Below are 18,773 nucleotides of genomic sequence, written 5' to 3' on the forward strand. Positions count from 1 at the left end.
GCTGGGCCCCTTGGGCCTGCACAGCGCCTCGGCATTCTGGGGGCTCAAGCTGGGCAGTGTGCTGGCCAGAAGGCCAAGGCCTGTACAGCAGGCCACCTTCTCATGCTCATCCCCAGAACCCGGAGTTCCTCCCCTTCCCCTCCCCCAGGTGGCCTCCCCTACTCACCCCTTTTACCTTTCCCCAGTCAAGGAATTCAAGCTAAGAGCCTCCCACCCCATCCGCCTTCCCCTGTCCGCAGGCCCCAGAGCTGACCTTGGTCTGGAAGCTGAAGACAGTGACTGAGAGGCAAACGAGGGCCGTGATGCCCAGGCACAGCAGCACAGACGTGGTGTTGTAGTAACTGCGGGACCATCAGGCAGGGGTCACATTCCAGGCGGCACTTCTGGTCTCCCCCAGCCCTCCTCCCAGGACCCCCTCTTCTGCCAGGACCTGACCCAGTGACCTCTGGCCCCCACCCTCTCCCCTTTCTCAGGATCCTCCCTCTCCCTGCTTCCCTGACCTTTCTACTGGGCCCTGGCTTCCCCAACACGCTTGATCAAAATCCTGTTAGAAGGATCTTAGAGACGTGGGAGCGGGGGTGGAGAGGAGCTTGTGCTGGTGCCTGGAGGTGGTTTACAGGGAATGCCTGATGCTGAGGCTGCGGTCTTTAAGCTGCAGTCTGAGAGGAGTTGCCTTGGTCACCTCCATCCTCCACCTGCACCCCCCGATCCAGCCAGGTCCTGGAGGCACTGCCCAGCAGAGTGCATGAGGAGAGGGTGCTAGGGCAATGTTGCCTGCCTGCCTGAACCCCCTCCCCCATCCAATGCTCCTAGGAGGGATGGTGTTGGGGGGCAGCTCCCCTCAGGGTGTGACCAGCTCGCTTCCACCTGTCCCCTTTACCTGGACAACATCCCAGTGAGGTAGGCCATGGACAGGGTCTGAAAGGAGAAGCAGGATGAGGGAACGCTCCAGAACTCAGACTTTGGGGGCCCAGACACCTTCAAGGTCCAGCCCGGGTCTCCACCCCTAGTGCATACCCCTCAACTCTGAATCTGCTCTGCTCACACACACATTTACTTCCAGGGAGTGGCTGGCAAAGGAGTGTCCCAACAGGCCTTGCGCCAGCTGTCCCTTTCTTTCTTTTGTGGTCCTCTTCCCCCCTTTCTAAGACCCTCCACTCTTCATTATCCATAGCTCTAGGATGCCTTATCCAAACCTTTTAAAAACAAAATCACAATGAAAAGAGACAGTGGATGGAGCAGGGGGAGACTAAGCCCATTTGGAAAGAGAGGGTAGGACATCTTTGTGGAAGAAAGGGGGTGAAAATACCCCTGCCTCCCCCAGTGACCTCACATTGGATGTCCCCAACCCAGACCTCCTGGCCCTCGAAGCCCACCCTCCTCCCTCCATCCTCACTTGGCATCTGTCTCCAGACACCCCCAGATCACTTACAAAGATGGTCAGGAGAATCAGGTTCCAGGGGAAATGCCTCCTGTAAGGCAAGTCGCTGAGTTCAGAGGAGGGTGGGGGGTGCCAGCAGCATAGGCTGGGTCACCACTGCATGGAGGGGGTCTCTGCCCAACCCTATCCCCACTTCTTGGAGCCTCTTCTTTCAGCCACATCTCCATGTGTCTCCATCTGTCTGTCCACCTTCCCCCAACCTCAAAGGCACCAAGTAAAGAAGGGAGGGGCAGGCGTGCTTGATGGAGCTCAGAGAGGAATGGGTCCCCCTCAGGGGTGCACAGCACTGGTGGCAGGCAGGACTGGAGCCAGAACTTCCAAGATCCTGCTCATGTTCCCACAAGTTGCTCCCCAAGCCATCATCATACCTGGGTCCAGAACAGCAGGCCAGGGTCAGGTAGGTTGCAAAGAACACAGCACTGTAAGAAATGGATGGGTGAGTCAGCCAGTCTACCCTGAGGTCCCCTCCACCCAGTCCCCTGCTCATCCCATTCTCTGCCACCCTTGCCCACAGGGCACCAGGAAGGGTGATGGGGAGGTCATGGTCATCCTAGAACTTGGCAATGGGCAGGGTAGGGGTCCAATTCCAAAAGAGTGGAAGGGGAATAGGATGAGCCTACTTCTACAAATACGGAATCTTGGGTGCCATGGGATATCAACCACCCAATCCAAAGTGGTCCCCATAGACACTATCTTATCGCTTACACACAAAAAAAGCTCATACACAGTTTTCTCTATGTGCCAGACAGAGTGCTAACTGCTTTAAGAAGATTTGCTAATGCAATCCTCATATTTTCTCTATGAAGCATGCTCTTCTCTTCACAGATGAGGCACAGTGAGGTCAGGTAACTTGTCCAAGGTCATGCAGGTACTATGTGACAGAGGCAGGATTAGAACCCAGGCCTCCGGAGTCCTAGCCCCACACTGCCACCTTGAGGCCCTTCCCAGCCCCAGCCCTACCTGTAACAATCTTCTTAGTTACTTTGTGGTTGGTCTACCCTTCTAGACTGCAAGCTCAGCAGGGGCAGGGCCCTTGTCTGTCCTGCCAGCATCTGGCACAGCAGGAAGTACCTGTGGCATGAATTTCTGGATCAGGTGGCCATATTCACTGGGAGACCGGCAGGGAGCTCAGGTGCAACCCAGAAATAGGGACTGAGGATTGAGGATTTTCTGGAGACCAGTGGAAGTGGAGGCAAGTCCAGGAGGTGGGAGATGAGGGCTGAGGACCCAAGAGTGGGGCATGCACATGCCTACCTAGATTGGTGCCACCACAGATGCATGGGCTCCAGCCCCCAGTGGGCCCTCAATGCGGCAACTGCCATCCTTCCCCATCTCCATCCTCCGTTCTCTCGCCCAGGCCCCACAGCAGCAATTCCAACCATGCTCCCCCATCTGCAAAACTCCCAGGCTGACTCAGTCTCCTTCCTGGTCTGGGCTGATGTGTCCTAGAAAGACTTGAGATGAGTTGGGGCTCCCTGGCTCCCTGCTTGCCACCTGTAAACATCACGTCATGCATCTTTGCGCCCTTGCTCCTGTCCCTCCTCCCATCCCAGGCCGATCCCCCCAGCCTGGGCTCTGGGTCCCACACCCTCAACTGCCTCGCCATCTCTCTTACTTAAACCTTTCTACTGCTACCTCTCCTCCCACACAAACTTCTTCAGCTGTTTTCCATCTTTAACCAGCATCTTCCTGGCTCCAGCTCCTGCCACTTGAACCACCCTCACAGCCAAGCTTCTCCCTCGTAGCCAAGCTTCTTGAAAAAGTTGTCTCCACTTGCTTTGTCTTCTCCATCTCACAATCACTCCCCAAGCCAACAAACTAGCCCCAGCCCCACTTAAGGAGAACTGGCTTTGTCGCATCACTATGACCTTGTTGAGTCCAACTGACAATTGTCAGTCCTTATGGTACCTGACTTAACATCTGATCCCTCTGTTTCCCGAGTTCCACAATGACGTACTCTTGGGTCTGCTCATACCTCCCTGGCCATTCCTTCTTAATCTCCCTCAGAGTATCTCTAAATATGCCTGGTTCCTTCCACACAGGCTCGTCACCCTTCATGCCCTCCTTGGATGGGCTCACTCATCCACAGGACTCCCTTTACCAGGCAAATGCTCATGACTTGCACACCCATATTTCTGACCTAGATTTTCCTTCTCAACCCCACACCTGAATATCCAACTGCCTACTGGGCAGACATGGCTGTTCAGAAACGGGCCAAACTCAGCAGGTTAGAACCAAACTTGCCCTCTTCCCTGCTCCTTCTCCTGCATCCCCTTTTGCAGAGGACATCATGCACCCTCCAAGTCACCCAACCAGAGACCTCAGTCATCCTTGATGCTCACCCTGCCACACCCAACTAATCACCTGGACCTGCTGATCCTCCTACTTGAGTAGCTCTCAAATCTGTCCCCTTCTCTCCATTCCCACGACCACCATTTTAGGGCAGCCCACCTCTGTCTATCTGATCCTCCTGCCTCCAGCCCTGCCTTCCACTCTCCAAGCTACAGGTAAATCCGATCTTGTGACTCCTCTGTTTAAAATTCCAAAGACCTGGCAATGCCCTGCATGATCCACCCTCGCCTACCTCTCCAGCCCATCCCTCACCGCACTCCACCCCTCCATTCTATCCTCTCATTGGCTCTGTACCCTCACAATGTGCCCACCACACTCTGCAGCTGCTGAAAGGACTGACTGGCAAGGACATCTGAGGCCTGCGCTAGAGGGGCTTCCTCTGTGCACCATGGGCAGAGCTCAACCCAAGCCCATACGCCCACACCCCACAGGCCTGTTCATCCAATCCTCCACCCAGGCACAGCATCTGGAGCAACCTACACATTTTGTATTCCTACCACCTAACCCAGGGCCTGGCCATGGTCAGGTGATCTTTATCTATTTCTAGATGAAACGTGAAAGGACAAGGAATGTAGGGGTCGAGGCAAGCCCACTGGATGTGGTGAACAGGACACCTCCATCTTCACCCCTTCCTGTTCTTCAGTGGTTCTCAATGATGTGGAACTGCTGTCACAATGATTGAGGGGTTCTTAGCGCCAGGGGCCAGGGCTGCTGAACATCTTGCTCCATGAGGGACAGTAGAATTGTCCTGCCCCAGTTGAGGAACATTCCAGCATCTGCTCTCTTTTGGTCTTGAGTCATTGGTCAGTCACTTCAACAGTAAGGATAATAATAATACCCTTGTCTATGTGTATCCTGGGTGTGGGTCCTGCCTCCCTCCCAGACTGGAAGGTGGCAAGTGAAAGAGGGAGAGGCAGGAAGGGCAAGGGCCAGTCTCTTTTTCATTCTGGTCCATGGTTCCTCAATCCTCAAGACAAGCACTCAGGAGGGAGGGCGGAGGACTGAAGACCTGGGGGTTATGGTGCAGCCTCGGAGCCTGACCTTCGCATTCATGGCCCAGCTCTGCCACTACTATCATGTGACCTTGACCAAGTTACTTAATTGCAGAGCCCAGGTTTCCTTCTTTGTAAGAAAGGAATATTGGCACCAACCCACTGGGCTCTAGAGGGGATTAAATGAGAGAATGTACGTCAAGCATGTAGCACAGAGCCTGGCACAGGGTAAGGACTTGAGGATGGGAGTTGTTATTATTATAATTAGACTGACAGCTTCCTGGAGAGACTCTGACCCACCTCCCCCCAGCTCTGGTCTCACAATTTTCCTCCTCTGCCTGACAGCCCTGACTGCTTCCCACTGCAGGGAGGCCCCAAGTGCCCCCAGCCAGGGCTCAGGGGCAGCAGTCAGACACTAAGGCGGAGTATCCTGAGGGACATGACTGGGGCCTTGAGAAAGCGGTGGCTGGCGGTGTGGGGGGTGAGGGTGCCAGAAGGCTGCCATCACAGGGGGCAGCGAGTGAGTCAGAGCAGAAGTGAGAGAAAGACTGACTTGCCTGTCACAGCCTGGGCCCCAGGGCCTGGGCTGGAGCCAGGGTCTGTTTACAGAGCATCAGAGGAGTGAGGCTCAGGTGGAGGCCAGCGTCCAAACTCAGTGTCCTGCCCCAATGTGTCCCGCCCTAGGACCAGTCCTGGGCCACCGGAGGAGGTGGCAGAGCACTGGGGGGAGGTGCACGAGCTTTGTAATCAGAAGGACATGGGCTTCAATCTTGGCTATGCTGCTTAGGAAGTAATGACTTCTCTCAGAGCCTCAATTTCCTCATCTGTAAAATGAGGATAATAATAGTATCTGCCTGATAGGGTTGTTGTTAGGAACAAATGAAAAATATCTGTAAAGCACTTAGCACAGTGCCTCACACATAGAAAAAGAGCTGTTTTATTCTTATTGCTGGGAAGGGCTTGGTACGTTGGAGATGGTAAGGCTCACGACGCGGAGGCAGACTCAGGGGGCAGGATGGACAGAGTTGAGGGGTGAGGAGAGGCCAGGGCAGGGCACAGCCACAGTCTGGCTATCTGGAGGAAAGGGCTGGATCTTACTGGTAGAATTCCCAAGCTCCTTTAAGGCTTTGTGATGCCCCATAAAAAGTACATGGTCCTGCCCACTTCCAACTTCTCTCCACGGCCACCCACCCCTGAGCCAGGGAGAGCATTCTCTGTTTTCTGCCTGGAGATGTTGAGAAGGAGGTCAACAAACCTCATCATTCAGAGGCCAGATTTTCATACCCACCTTCAGTGGGGTGGACTCTGCCTCCACTTTCCGAGCCTGCTCATTCCTGGACTGTCCCCATGCCATCATCTGCTCAGGGCATGGAGCCCTGCAGACCCTCCCACAGAAGCCTTGGTGAGGGGCCTGAGGACTCCATTCCCAAGTCCTCAGGGCACCTGAGGCTGCCAGGCGGTGCTGACGTGCTAGGAGCCATGCCAACGTGCTGTGTGGGCTGGCCCGGATGGCAGTCCCTAGGGCCTCATTAGCTTTACCATACAGTGCCTCCCAGTTCCCCAAGACAGGCCTCCCAGCCTGGTCTGCAGATAGGCCTTCTGTCCTGTGCCCTAAGAAAGGCCCTAGGTGTGACTGTCTCTTCCCCTGGGACTCCCAGTTAGACCCAGCTGCCCCTCCACTCCTCTACTTCTCTGAGGAGCCCCAGATACCAGGACAGGTCTCCTTCCTGTCAGCCTTTGGCTGGCTTGTGTTAGCTCTAGGCCCGCTCACAGTGAGTGCTGAAGACTTTGGTGAGAGCGGTTCTGTTCTGAGCTCAGGGTGGTCCTGGCCTGGAATTATCCAGAATGACCACTTAATTGCCCAGATAAGAGGATCAGAATCACCTACACTGTCAAACCTCTTCTCTCAAGTTACCTGCCACGTTCCTTGAAGACTATAGGACAGGCAGAAGCCGAGAGCTCATGAGGAAGGGAGTCTGCCAAGCAGAGGGATTAAGAACACAAGCCTCAACCTGAATCCTGGGTTTGAATCTCAGCTCCACCACTGACTAACTGTGTGACCTTGGGCAAATTACCCCACCTCACAGAGCCTTAGTTTTCTGAGGTAATCATACCCAGTAGATTTGAGGATCGAATGCAATACTGTACATCAAGCACACAGAACAATACCCAGCCCTCATTAGGCACACTATAAGTGGCAGCTATTATGATTAATAATTCGTAAGCATTAACGACAACAATGTTAATAAGAGTAGCAACTTTATCATTAGTGTGGGCCAAGGTGTCCCAGCCCCCCTTCCCCTCAGGGTCAAGGTCAGCCATGGCCACAGCTCCACCCTTCCCTCTTTGAGCAGGCACCAGAACCTACGCCCATCTCCTCCCCTCCCCCTCAGATCTAAGCACCCCAGAAGGGACCTTCTGGCCACGCTCTTGTGAGGCCACGGGTTTAGATTGTGTCAACAGAGATTCCCCTCCTTGTGCCTCTGAGGGTGCTCTGGAAGGCCCTTAGGATTGGGGTATACTCACTAGGACGCCCAGTACCAGCCTGGGTTGGCCTGGACATAGTCCTTAACGGGGTCACTGCAGAGAAGGGAGGGAGAGAGAATCAGAATTTACTCTACGTGTCTATTTCTAGTCCAGCATCTGCACCTTCCTCCCACAGATCACAGGACTTGAGAGGAAGACAGGAAGGAACACATCCCTGGTGGCTCAGGGAGGCCCAGCCAGAGTCCCAGGCCAGGACTCAGAGGCGCCTGGGTGTGGGGCTGGTGGATCCAAGAGGAATGACTGCCTCACAGACCCCTGCAGGCCCAGAAGGCACCCTGGGTGGCCCCTGCCCCACGCCCATGATGGAGGACTCTTCCATGAGCATTCTCTAAGGTTCTTCCCCAGCATGAGCAGACCCACTGCCCCAGACAAACCTCTTCAGGCAAACGTTCCAGAGAAGCCTGGTTCTAGATGCCCTGGCCCCAGGCCTGGCCATGACCACCCCTAGAATGTACTGGTCCACACTGCCAACTTACCAGAAGGTAAAGAGAGCCACGACACCCAAAGTCACCAGCAGCTGGATCAGTAGGATGGTATAGACCTGGGGGTTGGAGGGGCTCCACTCAGCTTGGGGGGGCCTGTTTGAGGCCGGGGAGGCTCAGGCCCCAGCAAAGCCGAGAGAGACCCCCGCTTCCAGGTGACTCGATCTACTCTCCAGACCCGCATGCTGTGCCTCCACCCTCCTTCTTAGGGGTCATTGGAACAGACCCGGGATGAGGTGAAAAGGGGAGCAAAGATGGTCCATAGCCCACAGCCACAGGAAAAGGGGGCCCACGGTATCTGGAGAGGAGACAGTGTGCTGAGGCATAGCAGGGGGCGGGGGGGTGAGACCTAAGGAAGCAGTTCCCAACAGGTGCTGTTAGCTGGGACCACAAGAGAAGGGGGGAGGGACAGCCTTTCCAGGCAGAGGGCTGGGCCAGGGGCTTCTCAAGGGCTTCCCCCACCCAGCCCCCCAGTCCTGGGGAGTTGGGGAAGGCAGTTACCTTTCTGATGAAGACCCGGCGAACTTTCTGGTCGTCCCAGCTGAAGGTGGTGAAGAGCTCATGGTCTCCAGTGGGGAAACCATTGTCATAGCTGGAGCTGCTGCCTGGGTGGGCAGAGGGAGGGCCATGAAGGCTCCCAATCATTGGGTGCCCCCAGTGGCCACCTGCTCACAGCTCCTTTTGATCAAACTGGCTCTCTGGCCTGGCCGAAGCCTTTCCCTCCAGCCCCTTCTCAAACCTCCCCGCCAGGCCCCCAGATCTCTCTCCCTGGCTGCTTTTCCTGTTCTGGGTCCTGAGAATGAACTGTCATCTCCCCTCCCCTCCCCTCCACCCTGGCTGAGGCTCCCTGGGGGCCAAGTTCTGTCACACAAGTGTGACCTTTCTCTCTTGTGTCCCCCACCCCCTCCCTGGACACTCTGGCTCCCTTGTGGTCAAGGATCAGAGAGGGACCCTAGGGTCACTAGCACATCCCGGAGTCAAAGGTCCTGACCCCAGCTTGCTCAGAGGCCCTTGGGGTGGGAACTGGGGACTAATTGGATGCAGTGGACCTGCTGGTGCTCCAGCTAGAAACCAGGGCTGGGGGAAGACTGGAGGAAAAATTAAGCCAGGACAAAGACAAGAAGTGGGAAGGTAGTTTTGAAGTCTGGTCCCAGAACTCAGGATTTTGGAAGCGCACAGGCTCCGCTGTCAAACAGACCCCTGTGTGGACCCCTCCTCTAAGACTGACTAGCTGTGTGAGCAAGTCACCATCCTTTTCTGAGTCTCTTCTCTTCTGTGACATGGATGGGTAATACCTACCTCATGGGGACAAAACAGGATAAAAATGAAAGCCTATGGCTTCATACCTGATGGGGACCATGCCACCCTCTCCCTTATATCCCTCGTCCGGGCCATTCTTGAGTCCTCGGTCGTGTCCATTCTGTTCGCCTCCACTGTCCCTGTCAGTTCTCCACGATCTTCCCCTTACCCTCCCACCCTGCCCACAACAATAGCCTCAATCTTGGTCTTTCAAAGCTGGCCATGGCATTGGCCGGCTTTGAGCTCTTTGATGACTCCCTACTGCCTTTTACTGAAGTTCAAGTTCCTTAGCAACAACTCCACAGCCCCCTGTTCACAGGGCCCTCTGGCTCCACCGTGCATCACTCCCTCCTATGTTTCTCTAGCCTGACTATATTTTTTCAGCCATGTGCTCTCTGGCCTCTGAGCCTCTGCACATTCTATTCTCTCAGCTTTGAACACTCATTTCCCTTTTCACCAGGCTAACTCGTGCCACCCTTCAGGGCTCACTGTGGATACCTCTGACTCCAGGAAGCCTTCCCTGACTGTCAGGCAGCACAGGCGAGCTGCCCAGGCCTCTATCACTACAGCCGTTTCACGACGTGGTACTCATCCATTTACTTGTCTACATGGTCAGCTGTGTGAGGGCAGGTCTTGCAAATCGATACATCCCCAGAAATTAACTCAGTGCCAGACACTGTGTGTGGCACACACTTAGTGAATGTTTGTCATATGTTGACTGGAATGAGCTGCCTTCCTGCCCCGACAGTTCCTTAGGAAACATTCCTTAAGGCGGCCAGTCCTGGCAACCAGGCTATGGGAAATAGGAGCGGGGAGAGAGGCAGACCCACTGCAAACCTGGGACCTGAAGACCCTCACCCTCTTATCCTTTACTTCTCCTTCATGTTCTGTCTCCAGCCCCCACCAAAGCCCAAATGGCCAGGCCACAGAGGGGGAGACAAGGAGAGAGAAAGCAGTCCTGTGGGGGTGTGGGGCAGTTAGAAGGGTTCCCACGAACACCAGACCTCCAGTGTAGGTCTTCCAGTGGGTTGCGGGGCGGTAGGTCTGCTTGGCTCTGGGCGGAGGGAGTTTGTGGTAGGTGTGGACCATGATGGCCACTCCTTGTGAGTAGAGGCTCTGTCTGAGGCATTGTCCTCTGGATCCCTTCTAGAATTCTGCTGAGGGCGGGGGACGGGGGGAGGGTCGGTTATGTGGGGGAGGGGGCTCAGGGGCTGCTGTGGGAGGCTGAGGGGCTGAGAGGCTGAGGGGGATTTGAGGAGAGGCCCTTCCTCACAGCTTGTGGGGAACTGCGTGTTCCCAGCCTGGAGGCAAAGCTCCAACAGGCTGCTCAACCCAACAGAGGAGCTCCTGCCACCTGTGATTCTTGGTTTGCAGGGAGCTGCGTCAGCCTGGGTGAGTGTGCCTGTGAATTACACCTGGCCACGAGGGACACTGAGGCTGGCATCCACATACCTTCCCTGCTCCATGCCCTCCTGTTCCCAAACAAAGGCCTGGGGACGGAGGAGGGACAGGGAGAGCGATGGGTGGAGCAGATCCTCAGCTCCCTGGCCTCCAACGACCCTGGAGCCGTCATGGGGATGTGTCCCCGCTAAGCTTTCAGACTGGCCGATGTATAAACACACTGCACCCACCGCCCCCCCCAGCAGGGAGCCAGTCCCAGCTAAGGCTGTGGCCAGCTACAGCCTCACACTGCCCCTTCCTGCTTCTGCTCTGACCTCTCCCCACCCCTTCTCTGCATCCTTTTCCTTTAGGAGAGCTTTTCTAGACTAGCCCCTGGTTTTTCTCCCTGCATCTGTCCCCTCTATTCACCCTAGCTCAGTGACCCTCTTCTCCACCCAAGAGCACTCTGACTGCCAACAGTGTGTCTCTCTTTTTTCACTGAGTCCTCCTTGATCTACCCTCAGAAGAGTCGTCCAACACCCAAGCCTTTGACAAGAGAGCCTCATACAACAACTACACAGTGCATCTAATTCTGGGCAACTTCCTCCTTCCCAGGTTTCCCATCTGGGCCCACCACTCCCCATGATGCTTCAGCCTCCAGGAGCTGAGAGACTTACTAGGGTCCACATAGGCCCAGCTGGGGTGGAGAGGCACAGCTGAGGGGGCTGGCGGAAAGGCCCCTGCCTTCAGCCCCTCTCCGGAGGTGGCCTCCTCATAGGAGGGTGGGGCCGAAGGCACTGTTGGAGCCTCCTTCTTCTCACCATTTGTCTGCTGCTGCCCCTCTGTCCCGGGGGCCTTGTTAGCCACGGAGAGCTGTGGAGTAGAGGCAGAGAGAGACGGTCACCAGGGAAAGGGCACCTTCCAAGCCCTCTCTAGCAGCCCCTCAATTCTTGGAACTTCCATGAGTACTTTCTCACCCGTCCTAGGAAGGGCAGAGGTGCAGACAAGAATCTCCCTGTTTTACATGAGATATATATAAAACAGAATGTTATTCATCCTTTAAAAAGAAGGAAATCCTAGGGCCAGCCTGGTGGCATACTGGTTAAGTTCATGCGCTCTGCTTCAGTGGCCCCGGGGTTCACTGGTTCAGATCCTGGACGCAGACCTACGCACTGCTCATCAGGCCATGCTGTGGCGGTGTCCCACATAGAAGAACTAGAAGCACTTACAACGAGGATATACAACTATGCACTGGGGCTTTGTGGAGACAAAAAAAAAGAGGAAGATGGGCAACAGATGTTAGCTCAGGGCCAATCTTCCTCACCAAAAAAGCATACCTTAAAAAAACAAAAGAAAGAAATCCTGCTATTTGCAACAACACGGATGAACCTGGAGGGCACTGCAGTGAGTGAAATAAGCCAGACACAGACAGACATTCACTGCATGGTCTCACTCACATGAGGAACCTGAAACAGCAGAACTTACAGAAGCACAGAGTACAACGGTGGTTGCCAGGGACAGGGGGCGGGAGAAACGGGAGGACGTTGGTCAAAGGGAACAAAGTTTCGGTTATGCAAGATGAGTTCCGGAGAGCTCACGTGCAGCATGAGGACTACAGTCAACAATACTGTATTGTCTACTTGAAATTTGCTGAGAGGGTAGATCTTAAGTGTTCCCGTCACACACACACAAAAAAGGTAATTATGTTAACTAGTTCAATTGTGGTGATCATTTCACAATGTACGCATATATTAAAAATATCAAGTGGTACACCTTAAATATATAAAATTTCTATTTGTCAATTATACCCCAATAGAGCTGGAAAATAAAAGAATCTCTCTATTTTATAGATGCGAGAACTGAGCTCCAGGAGGGTCGGGGCTGGCCAAGGGCACACACTGGAGCTGGGATAAGAACTGAGGAAGGAGAAAATTCTGAGAAGAGCCCACCATTGGTGGTCACTGTCCCGGGGGCGGGGACTGGGCCTGTACAGTTCCAGTGTTTCCCTGGGGTCCAGGGAAGGGCCTGGCACAGAGCAGGCCCTCGAAAATATTATTGAATGAAAGGTTCTCTCATTCATTTAATCTCCCTGCTCCCTTGCTAGTTGTATTTGGGCCCCTGTTGTAAATGAGGGAACTGAGGATCAGAGAGGAAGAACGACTCATCCAAAGTCACAGAGCCACGCACGGCCCACCGGGCTGCAGGGCTCAGGCACGATCCACTGGGACTGGCCGCCTTCTGTCGGGCTGGAGATGATACAAGGAGGGTGAGAGGAGAGAGCAGGGAAACGGAAAGGGGGAGGAGAGGGAGAAAAGAAGAGGAATGGGGCCTGCACGGTGGAGGAAGGGCAAGAGGCCCTGGCTAAGGGTCCCATTCTGGCCTTGTCCTACTGGAGCCTCAGCCTCTCCCTCAAGCCAGAACGGAGTCACAGAATGTCACTGCTACAAGGACCTCAGAAGGCACCTAGTTCAGCCCCTTCCTTCATTTTACAGATGAGGAAACTGAGGCCCAGAGGGAAATGTGCCCGTGGCAGGTTGAAAACTCAAGTCCATTTACACTCAGATATGCCCCCTGCCCCACAACGTACCCATTGAGCTTTGCTGAGGGGATATGAGCTGTGAGGGCCTGAATGACGCAGCCAGACAAGGGAAGATTCGGGTGGAGGGGTGGTGTGAAAACTGAAACACCACCACCAAGACCGATCCTCAGAAAGTGGGATTTAGGTCTGATTCCAAAGAGAATGTGTTAAACCTGCAGGGCCACTGAGGAGGCTGCAGAGTTCCTGCTCTGCAGGGCACATCCAGCCGAGGCAGCCCAGGGACAGACGAGCACCGAAGACCTCTGCGTCCATCCAGCCCTAAGGACTATTGAACTGGGGGTCCCCTCCATCACCAGAAAGCCTGTGAGCAAGCTGGGGGTAAAGGGCAGAGGAGGCAGGGGCAATACATTCACCCCAGGACAGGAGGCAGTGTCAGCAAAGTGCCTGCTGGAGGTCTGGGTGGGGAGTGGAGGGAGAGGATCAGCGAATCTTCACTTTCACCTTGGTGAACAGCCTCCAGGCCTCCTTGGAGAAGGGCCTGGGAGCCCAGGCCTGTGTGAATGGGGCCCTGGTTCATCTGCTTCCCTCCCACTCCCCACCCACTTCATCACCCAGACCAGAAGGGACATGCCCGGAAAACCCATTGCAGCCCAACAGAACCAAGGTCCTCTGAGCCCAGACCCAGAGCCTGTGTCTGGGGAAAAGGATTATCACCTCTGACTTCAGCGCTGTGCAAAGCTGGTCCTCCTCACCAGCCCCCTCCCTGCCACTCAGCCCTTCAGAGCCGCCTGGGCCCTGGCCCCCATTCACACACATCCGGCATTCCCAAGCGAGCTCTGCCCAATGGCAGGAGGTGGTATCACCCAGTGACATCATTTTGAGGCCTGATGAGCTTAAAAACAGGAGAGGAGGGTCTGAGAGCCCAGGAAAGGATGCCATTGGCTTGCAGGCTCATCTCGGAGAAAAGAAGGGGAGTGTAGGGGAGGTCTCTCTTCTGTTTTCTCTGCCCAATCCTTAGCACTCCCAAACAGAGGACCCTAGGACCCTCCCCCTTTGCCCCAGGCCCCAGTGTTGTGTAATTCCACAGGCTGTTGACGTTACATAACCCTACTAGGCTAGCCAAGTCTCTGCCTGGCCCCTCCCCTACATTTCAGGCCTAAAACTGGAAAAAAAAGAAAAGACGTTTTATCTGGTTCCATCCAGTCCCATGCCCAGCCAAAACTAAAACAAAAATTAGAACATCTTGATGCAGTGTTGCCATAGTAACCCCCCAAACACAGAAGATGTATCCAGACGTGGAATAATGACAGGGAGTTGGGGGGAGGTGGTGCGTTTTTGTGGAGGGTGCAAAAGATGAGCATAATGTGATTGGGGTTGGGATTGGACCAGCGGGGGATGCTAGAGAAATACTGCCCCTCAGGGCTCACCCTGGTGCGCGTGCATGCACACACACACGCACACACACACTGGACACCTAGGCCGACTCCTTAAGGGGGCCTGGGCACCTGTGAAGGGTCCTGTGTGCCAAAGGCCAGGGTGGGAGGTAGGAGAGGTGAGCCTGATGGGCGGGGACCCTTGAAATGGGCCTTCTGGTCCTCTGACCTCAGCAAGGGCCACAGAGCACCTTCTCACAAGAGCCAGGGAAGGATGCGTACAGCGGTCCTGAGAACTCGCTTAGGGTGACAGGGAGCTCGGGAGCAGGAGGATGGAGGATGGTGCAGGCGGGGGAGATGCGGTACCTTTCCCTGGGTCATGATGCCGTCTCTCGGGGAAGGGGTCCCTGAGGCAGGGGCGGCCGCTTGGGTCACCGCAGCCTGCCTGCGTCTCTTCTTTCCTCCGCGTGGGTTCTAGCAATATCCACTGCAGCCGGGCCAGGCGGACCGGAGCGTACCATCTGGGCGCGGGGGGAGGTGGGGGCCGGGGGCGGGCCGGGAGGCTGCTGCGGAGGCCGCTGCGGATTCGCGATCCGAGGGGGCGGAGGCTGCGCACCGCCCCCTCCTCCTGCCCCCTCCATCCTGGTACCCTCACCCCAGGGACTAGGGAGCGCTGCGCTGCGGCGCAACCCAAGTGGATGGGTCCACGCGGGGGGGAGGAGGCGCGGGGACTCCGTGACACCCGAGCAGCTGATGCTGCCTGCCCATCAGCCGGAGCTGGGTGTCTGGGCCTTATCTCTCCACCATCTCTGCTGCTGCAGGCTTGGCCTTTTTTTCCCCCTCCCTCTTTGGATGCGGCCCTGATTTCTGCCTCCATCTCCGTCTCTCTATTTCATCACCCACAGTACTGTGGGAAGTCTCTGACGTCTTGTCTACCCTACCCGTCTTCTAACAGGGCCCCTGGGCCCTAAGTTCCGATGGGCCTTTGGGCAAGCCATGTGGGCACCTCTCCTTGGCACCCGTTTCTCACCTGTGAAATGGGAGCAATAGACCGCCTGCTACCTTGTCTGAGAGACGTGTGGGAGGATGCAGCTTTTGTTTTCTTCAACCCTGCTGGGACATTTTACTAGGTCTTTCTGGAGACACCTCTAGTTCTGTCTCACAGCCTCTCTAACCTCCTGCACTGCTCCTTTTCTGCCTCCACTCTCGGCCTCCATCACCCGTCTCCATCTCCCCGCCCCCCCCCCCCCCCCACCATCCCAGAGTCCGTCCCATCCTCTTTCCCAGGCCTGTCCTTGGGACTTGGCCATCACCAGGCCCTGTGTTCTGCAGCTGCCGCAGTGTTACTGTGAGCTTTACAATCTCAAGAGCTGGGCTCGAGTCCCAGTTTAGTCACCCACTGGCTGTGTGACTTTGGCAAGGCCTTTAACCTCTCTGAGCTGCAGCATGTCCTCTGGACAGGAGGGTAACAGCAGAGCTCTGTCCACCCTAGACTGACTGTGATGCACAAGGATCATGGTGTTGAAAGCACATTGGCAACCATGCAGTGCTGCAGTGTATGAGGTATTACTAGCTGAGGAATCCCTAGCAGGACGTCTGGGACTGTCCCAGGGTGAGGACTCAGAGATCTGCCTCAAAGAAGGATCTGATCCTCATAGGACGGGAGGGAAAACCAAGACCTGGTGCAAGTGGGAGTGGGCCCTTCCTTCTGCTTCCCTGTCGCCTCTCAGCTGGACCCACTTACGGACCAGTGAGAAAGCAGGGCCCGGGGTGGGCAGGTAAATCATCAAAGTCTTTATTCCACCTCCACTTGCCCTTTGTCCCCCCACTCCATAGCCACCAACTTCTCCTATTTGACAGTTTAAGTGCCACCTCCTCCAGGAAGCCTCCTTGGCCCCTAGTCTGGATTAGATGCTTCTCTTCCATAGTTTTGTAGCATCCTGCCTTAGTGCCTGTCACATGGCACTGTGGGGGGGTCCTTGTCTGTCTCCCCATTCGACTCTAAGGGAACCTGTCTGTAGCACTTTTTATGTCGGCATCACTGAATCCTGAGTCAGTTCCGTGGAACACACTCAATAAAGGCTAGCAGTTACTATTACCGGGACATGTGATGTTACACGGAGCCTGGCTTGATGGAGGCCTCCGTGTTCTCATGTGTTTGTGAATCCCACCTGTTCCCCCTCTCCCCGTTTACCCCGCTCCAGCCACGCAGGCCTCTTGGCTGTTCCTTGACTGGATCAAGCACGTTCTTAGCTCAGAGACTTTGCACTTGCTGTGTCCTCTGCCTGGAATATCTATAGGTGGCTGCATGGCTCACTCCCTCACCTGTTCTCAGCTCTGCTCGGACATCACCATATTGGGGCGGGGGGTGGGGGTCTTCCTGATCCTATACAAAGCAGCAGTGCCACCAACATACCCCCACCCAGCTCACTGGACAATCCCTTTTTCCTAATGCAACTTCATTTTTTCTATGGCATTTGTCACCTCTGACATACATTTTTTGCTTAGTTTTTTTTTTTTTTTTTTTTGGTCTCTCTCTCTCTCCTATTAGAATATCAGCTAGGTGAGAGAAGGTATTTTGAGGGCGTTTTGTCACTGCTCTACACTCATGGGTTAAATAGTGCCTGGCATGGACGTAGTAGGTGCTGGATAAATGTTTGGATGAGTAAAGCACAATATTATACAAAATCCTTACATTCCTCAGACATTTTGACATTATCAGCGCTATGCTCTTTCTCAGATGTTGGATCTGTTACGTTGACATCACTTGTATGTCTCCATTACACGGTCTTTGGACATTACTCAGAGACTGGAACATTTGTCTAACACTCCTCTTGTGTCTGGAGGCAGTAAGGTGTGGTGGTCAGGAGCGTGGATTTCAGAGTCGGGCAGCCTTGGTTCCAATCCCAGCTCCTCCCTTGGAAGCTGTATCTGGACAAGTTCGTTGCCCTCTCGGAGCCTGTTTCCTCATTTGTAAAATGGGGGACAGTGATAGTAACGGCTTGGTGAGGTTGTAGAGAGGATTCAGTGATCATGTTTGTAAAGTGTCTCCCACAGTACCCCAGCATGCAATCAGCTGTTAGTGTAAGCTGTTAGCCTTAAGGGTCCCACAAATGTCGTTTAACAAGATAATTCATTTCCACCCTCAGAAGGCAGCTCGGTTCCTCTGTTGTTCATTCGTTCATGTCTGTCGTGCCTACCTGCTGTATGACACGCAGGGGTAGAAGCTTCGATGGTTCAAAGAGGAAAGGTCCATTCAGAGCTCACACCCATGCAGCACCAGGGTTGGGGCAGGTGAGGCAGGACGGCTAGAGGAAGGGGTGCCTGAGGGGAGCCGGGCACGGTGAAGCTCCTCAGAGGACTGGGGAGCTAGCTGGGGTCACATCCTTGAATCCTGAGCCTGGGGATGGGCTTTGTTCTGTTAGCACGAGGTGGGGCTGTAGGAGGAGTTTCAGGGTTTTTTGAGCAGGGCAAGAACATGTTCAAAGTTGTGCTTCAGAAAGAGTGAACCACTGTAGTAATTTTTGTCATTAAAGCATTTTCCTAAACAAGAAGGAAAGAAAGATCCGCCTGTGAGCAATGTATGGGAGGGACTGAAAGAGGGAGGGGCTGAAGGTGCAGTGATGAGCGTGGAAACCTCGTGAGAGTTCTCGTGACAGAGGCCCTGAGCCCAGACCTCAGAGCAGGCTGTCTGGGCAAGATGCTTCACTTCTCTGGGCCTCAGTTTCCTCATCTGTAAAATGAAGGCTGGGAGGACTAAGAGAGTTAGTATTGGTAAAGCAGTCAGAACAGAGCCAGGCACATAACTAGTGCTCCATACATGTTTGAGAGTATAAAGTAGACCAAATGATGCAGGGGCAGAAAAGATAGAGAGAGGCAGACAGTCTGGGGCAGGATTGACAGGACTGGGGAAGAGGCTGGACGTGGGATAAAGGGAGAAGAGGAGTCAGCAGGGAGGGAGGTTTGGAGCCTGCGTCCCTGGGAGAAAGGTGCCATTATTAAAAGAGAGGAAGGAGCCAATATGCTCAGGGGGGATCAGGCTGAGTTTGTGGTGCCCGTGGGACAAGCAGGTGGAGATGTCCTGTAAGCAGTCGCCTAGGGGCTCCTGGCACCTGGGAGAGAGGTCTGGGCAGGACCTTACAGCTCAGGAGGCACCGTGCACTGTATTCTAGGGGAATGCCACTTTCCTTTCTGCCCTGAAGCCCAGCCCTGGGGCCTCGTGGAGTTGAGCAGTGTGGCCACTGGGGGACTGGGCTGGATTTGGGGGCTTGGGCCTCCTTGGTCATCAGCATGTGGACAGTGGCTAAACCACAGAGTTATGTGAGGATGTCCCTTGAGAGTGAAGCCAAGGAGAGAAGTGGGGGCAGA

At 54.9% G+C, this 18,773-nt stretch overlaps 1 protein-coding gene across 2 annotated transcripts in view; it reads right to left on the reverse strand.

Annotated features, from left to right (window-relative positions):
* FAIM2 (Fas apoptotic inhibitory molecule 2) overlaps positions 1–15,339 on the reverse strand; it is a 33,172-nt gene extending 17,833 nt beyond the window's left edge. Inside the window, exons 1-9 of one of the 2 annotated variants that reach the window (XM_070621227.1) lie at positions 14,772–15,339; positions 11,171–11,366; positions 8,316–8,419; positions 7,809–7,873; positions 7,312–7,365; positions 1,810–1,860; positions 1,433–1,472; positions 881–918; positions 254–341 (exon numbers count right to left, since the gene is read on the reverse strand). In XM_070621227.1, coding sequence (XP_070477328.1) covers positions 254–341; positions 881–918; positions 1,433–1,472; positions 1,810–1,860; positions 7,312–7,365; positions 7,809–7,873; positions 8,316–8,419; positions 11,171–11,366; positions 14,772–14,786 — 651 coding nt within the window. In that variant the 5' untranslated portion in view covers positions 14,787–15,339. Of the gene's footprint in view, positions 1–253; positions 342–880; positions 919–1,432; positions 1,473–1,809; positions 1,861–7,311; positions 7,366–7,808; positions 7,874–8,315; positions 8,420–10,117; positions 10,269–11,170; positions 11,367–14,771 lie in introns of those variants that run through there. The other variant, XM_070621228.1, reaches the window with a different exon arrangement.
* Between the last annotated feature and the right edge of the window lie 3,434 nt (positions 15,340–18,773).

This window comes from Equus przewalskii, chromosome 5 (assembly GCF_037783145.1).
Source record: "Equus przewalskii isolate Varuska chromosome 5, EquPr2, whole genome shotgun sequence".
NCBI lineage: Eukaryota > Metazoa > Chordata > Mammalia > Perissodactyla > Equidae > Equus > Equus przewalskii.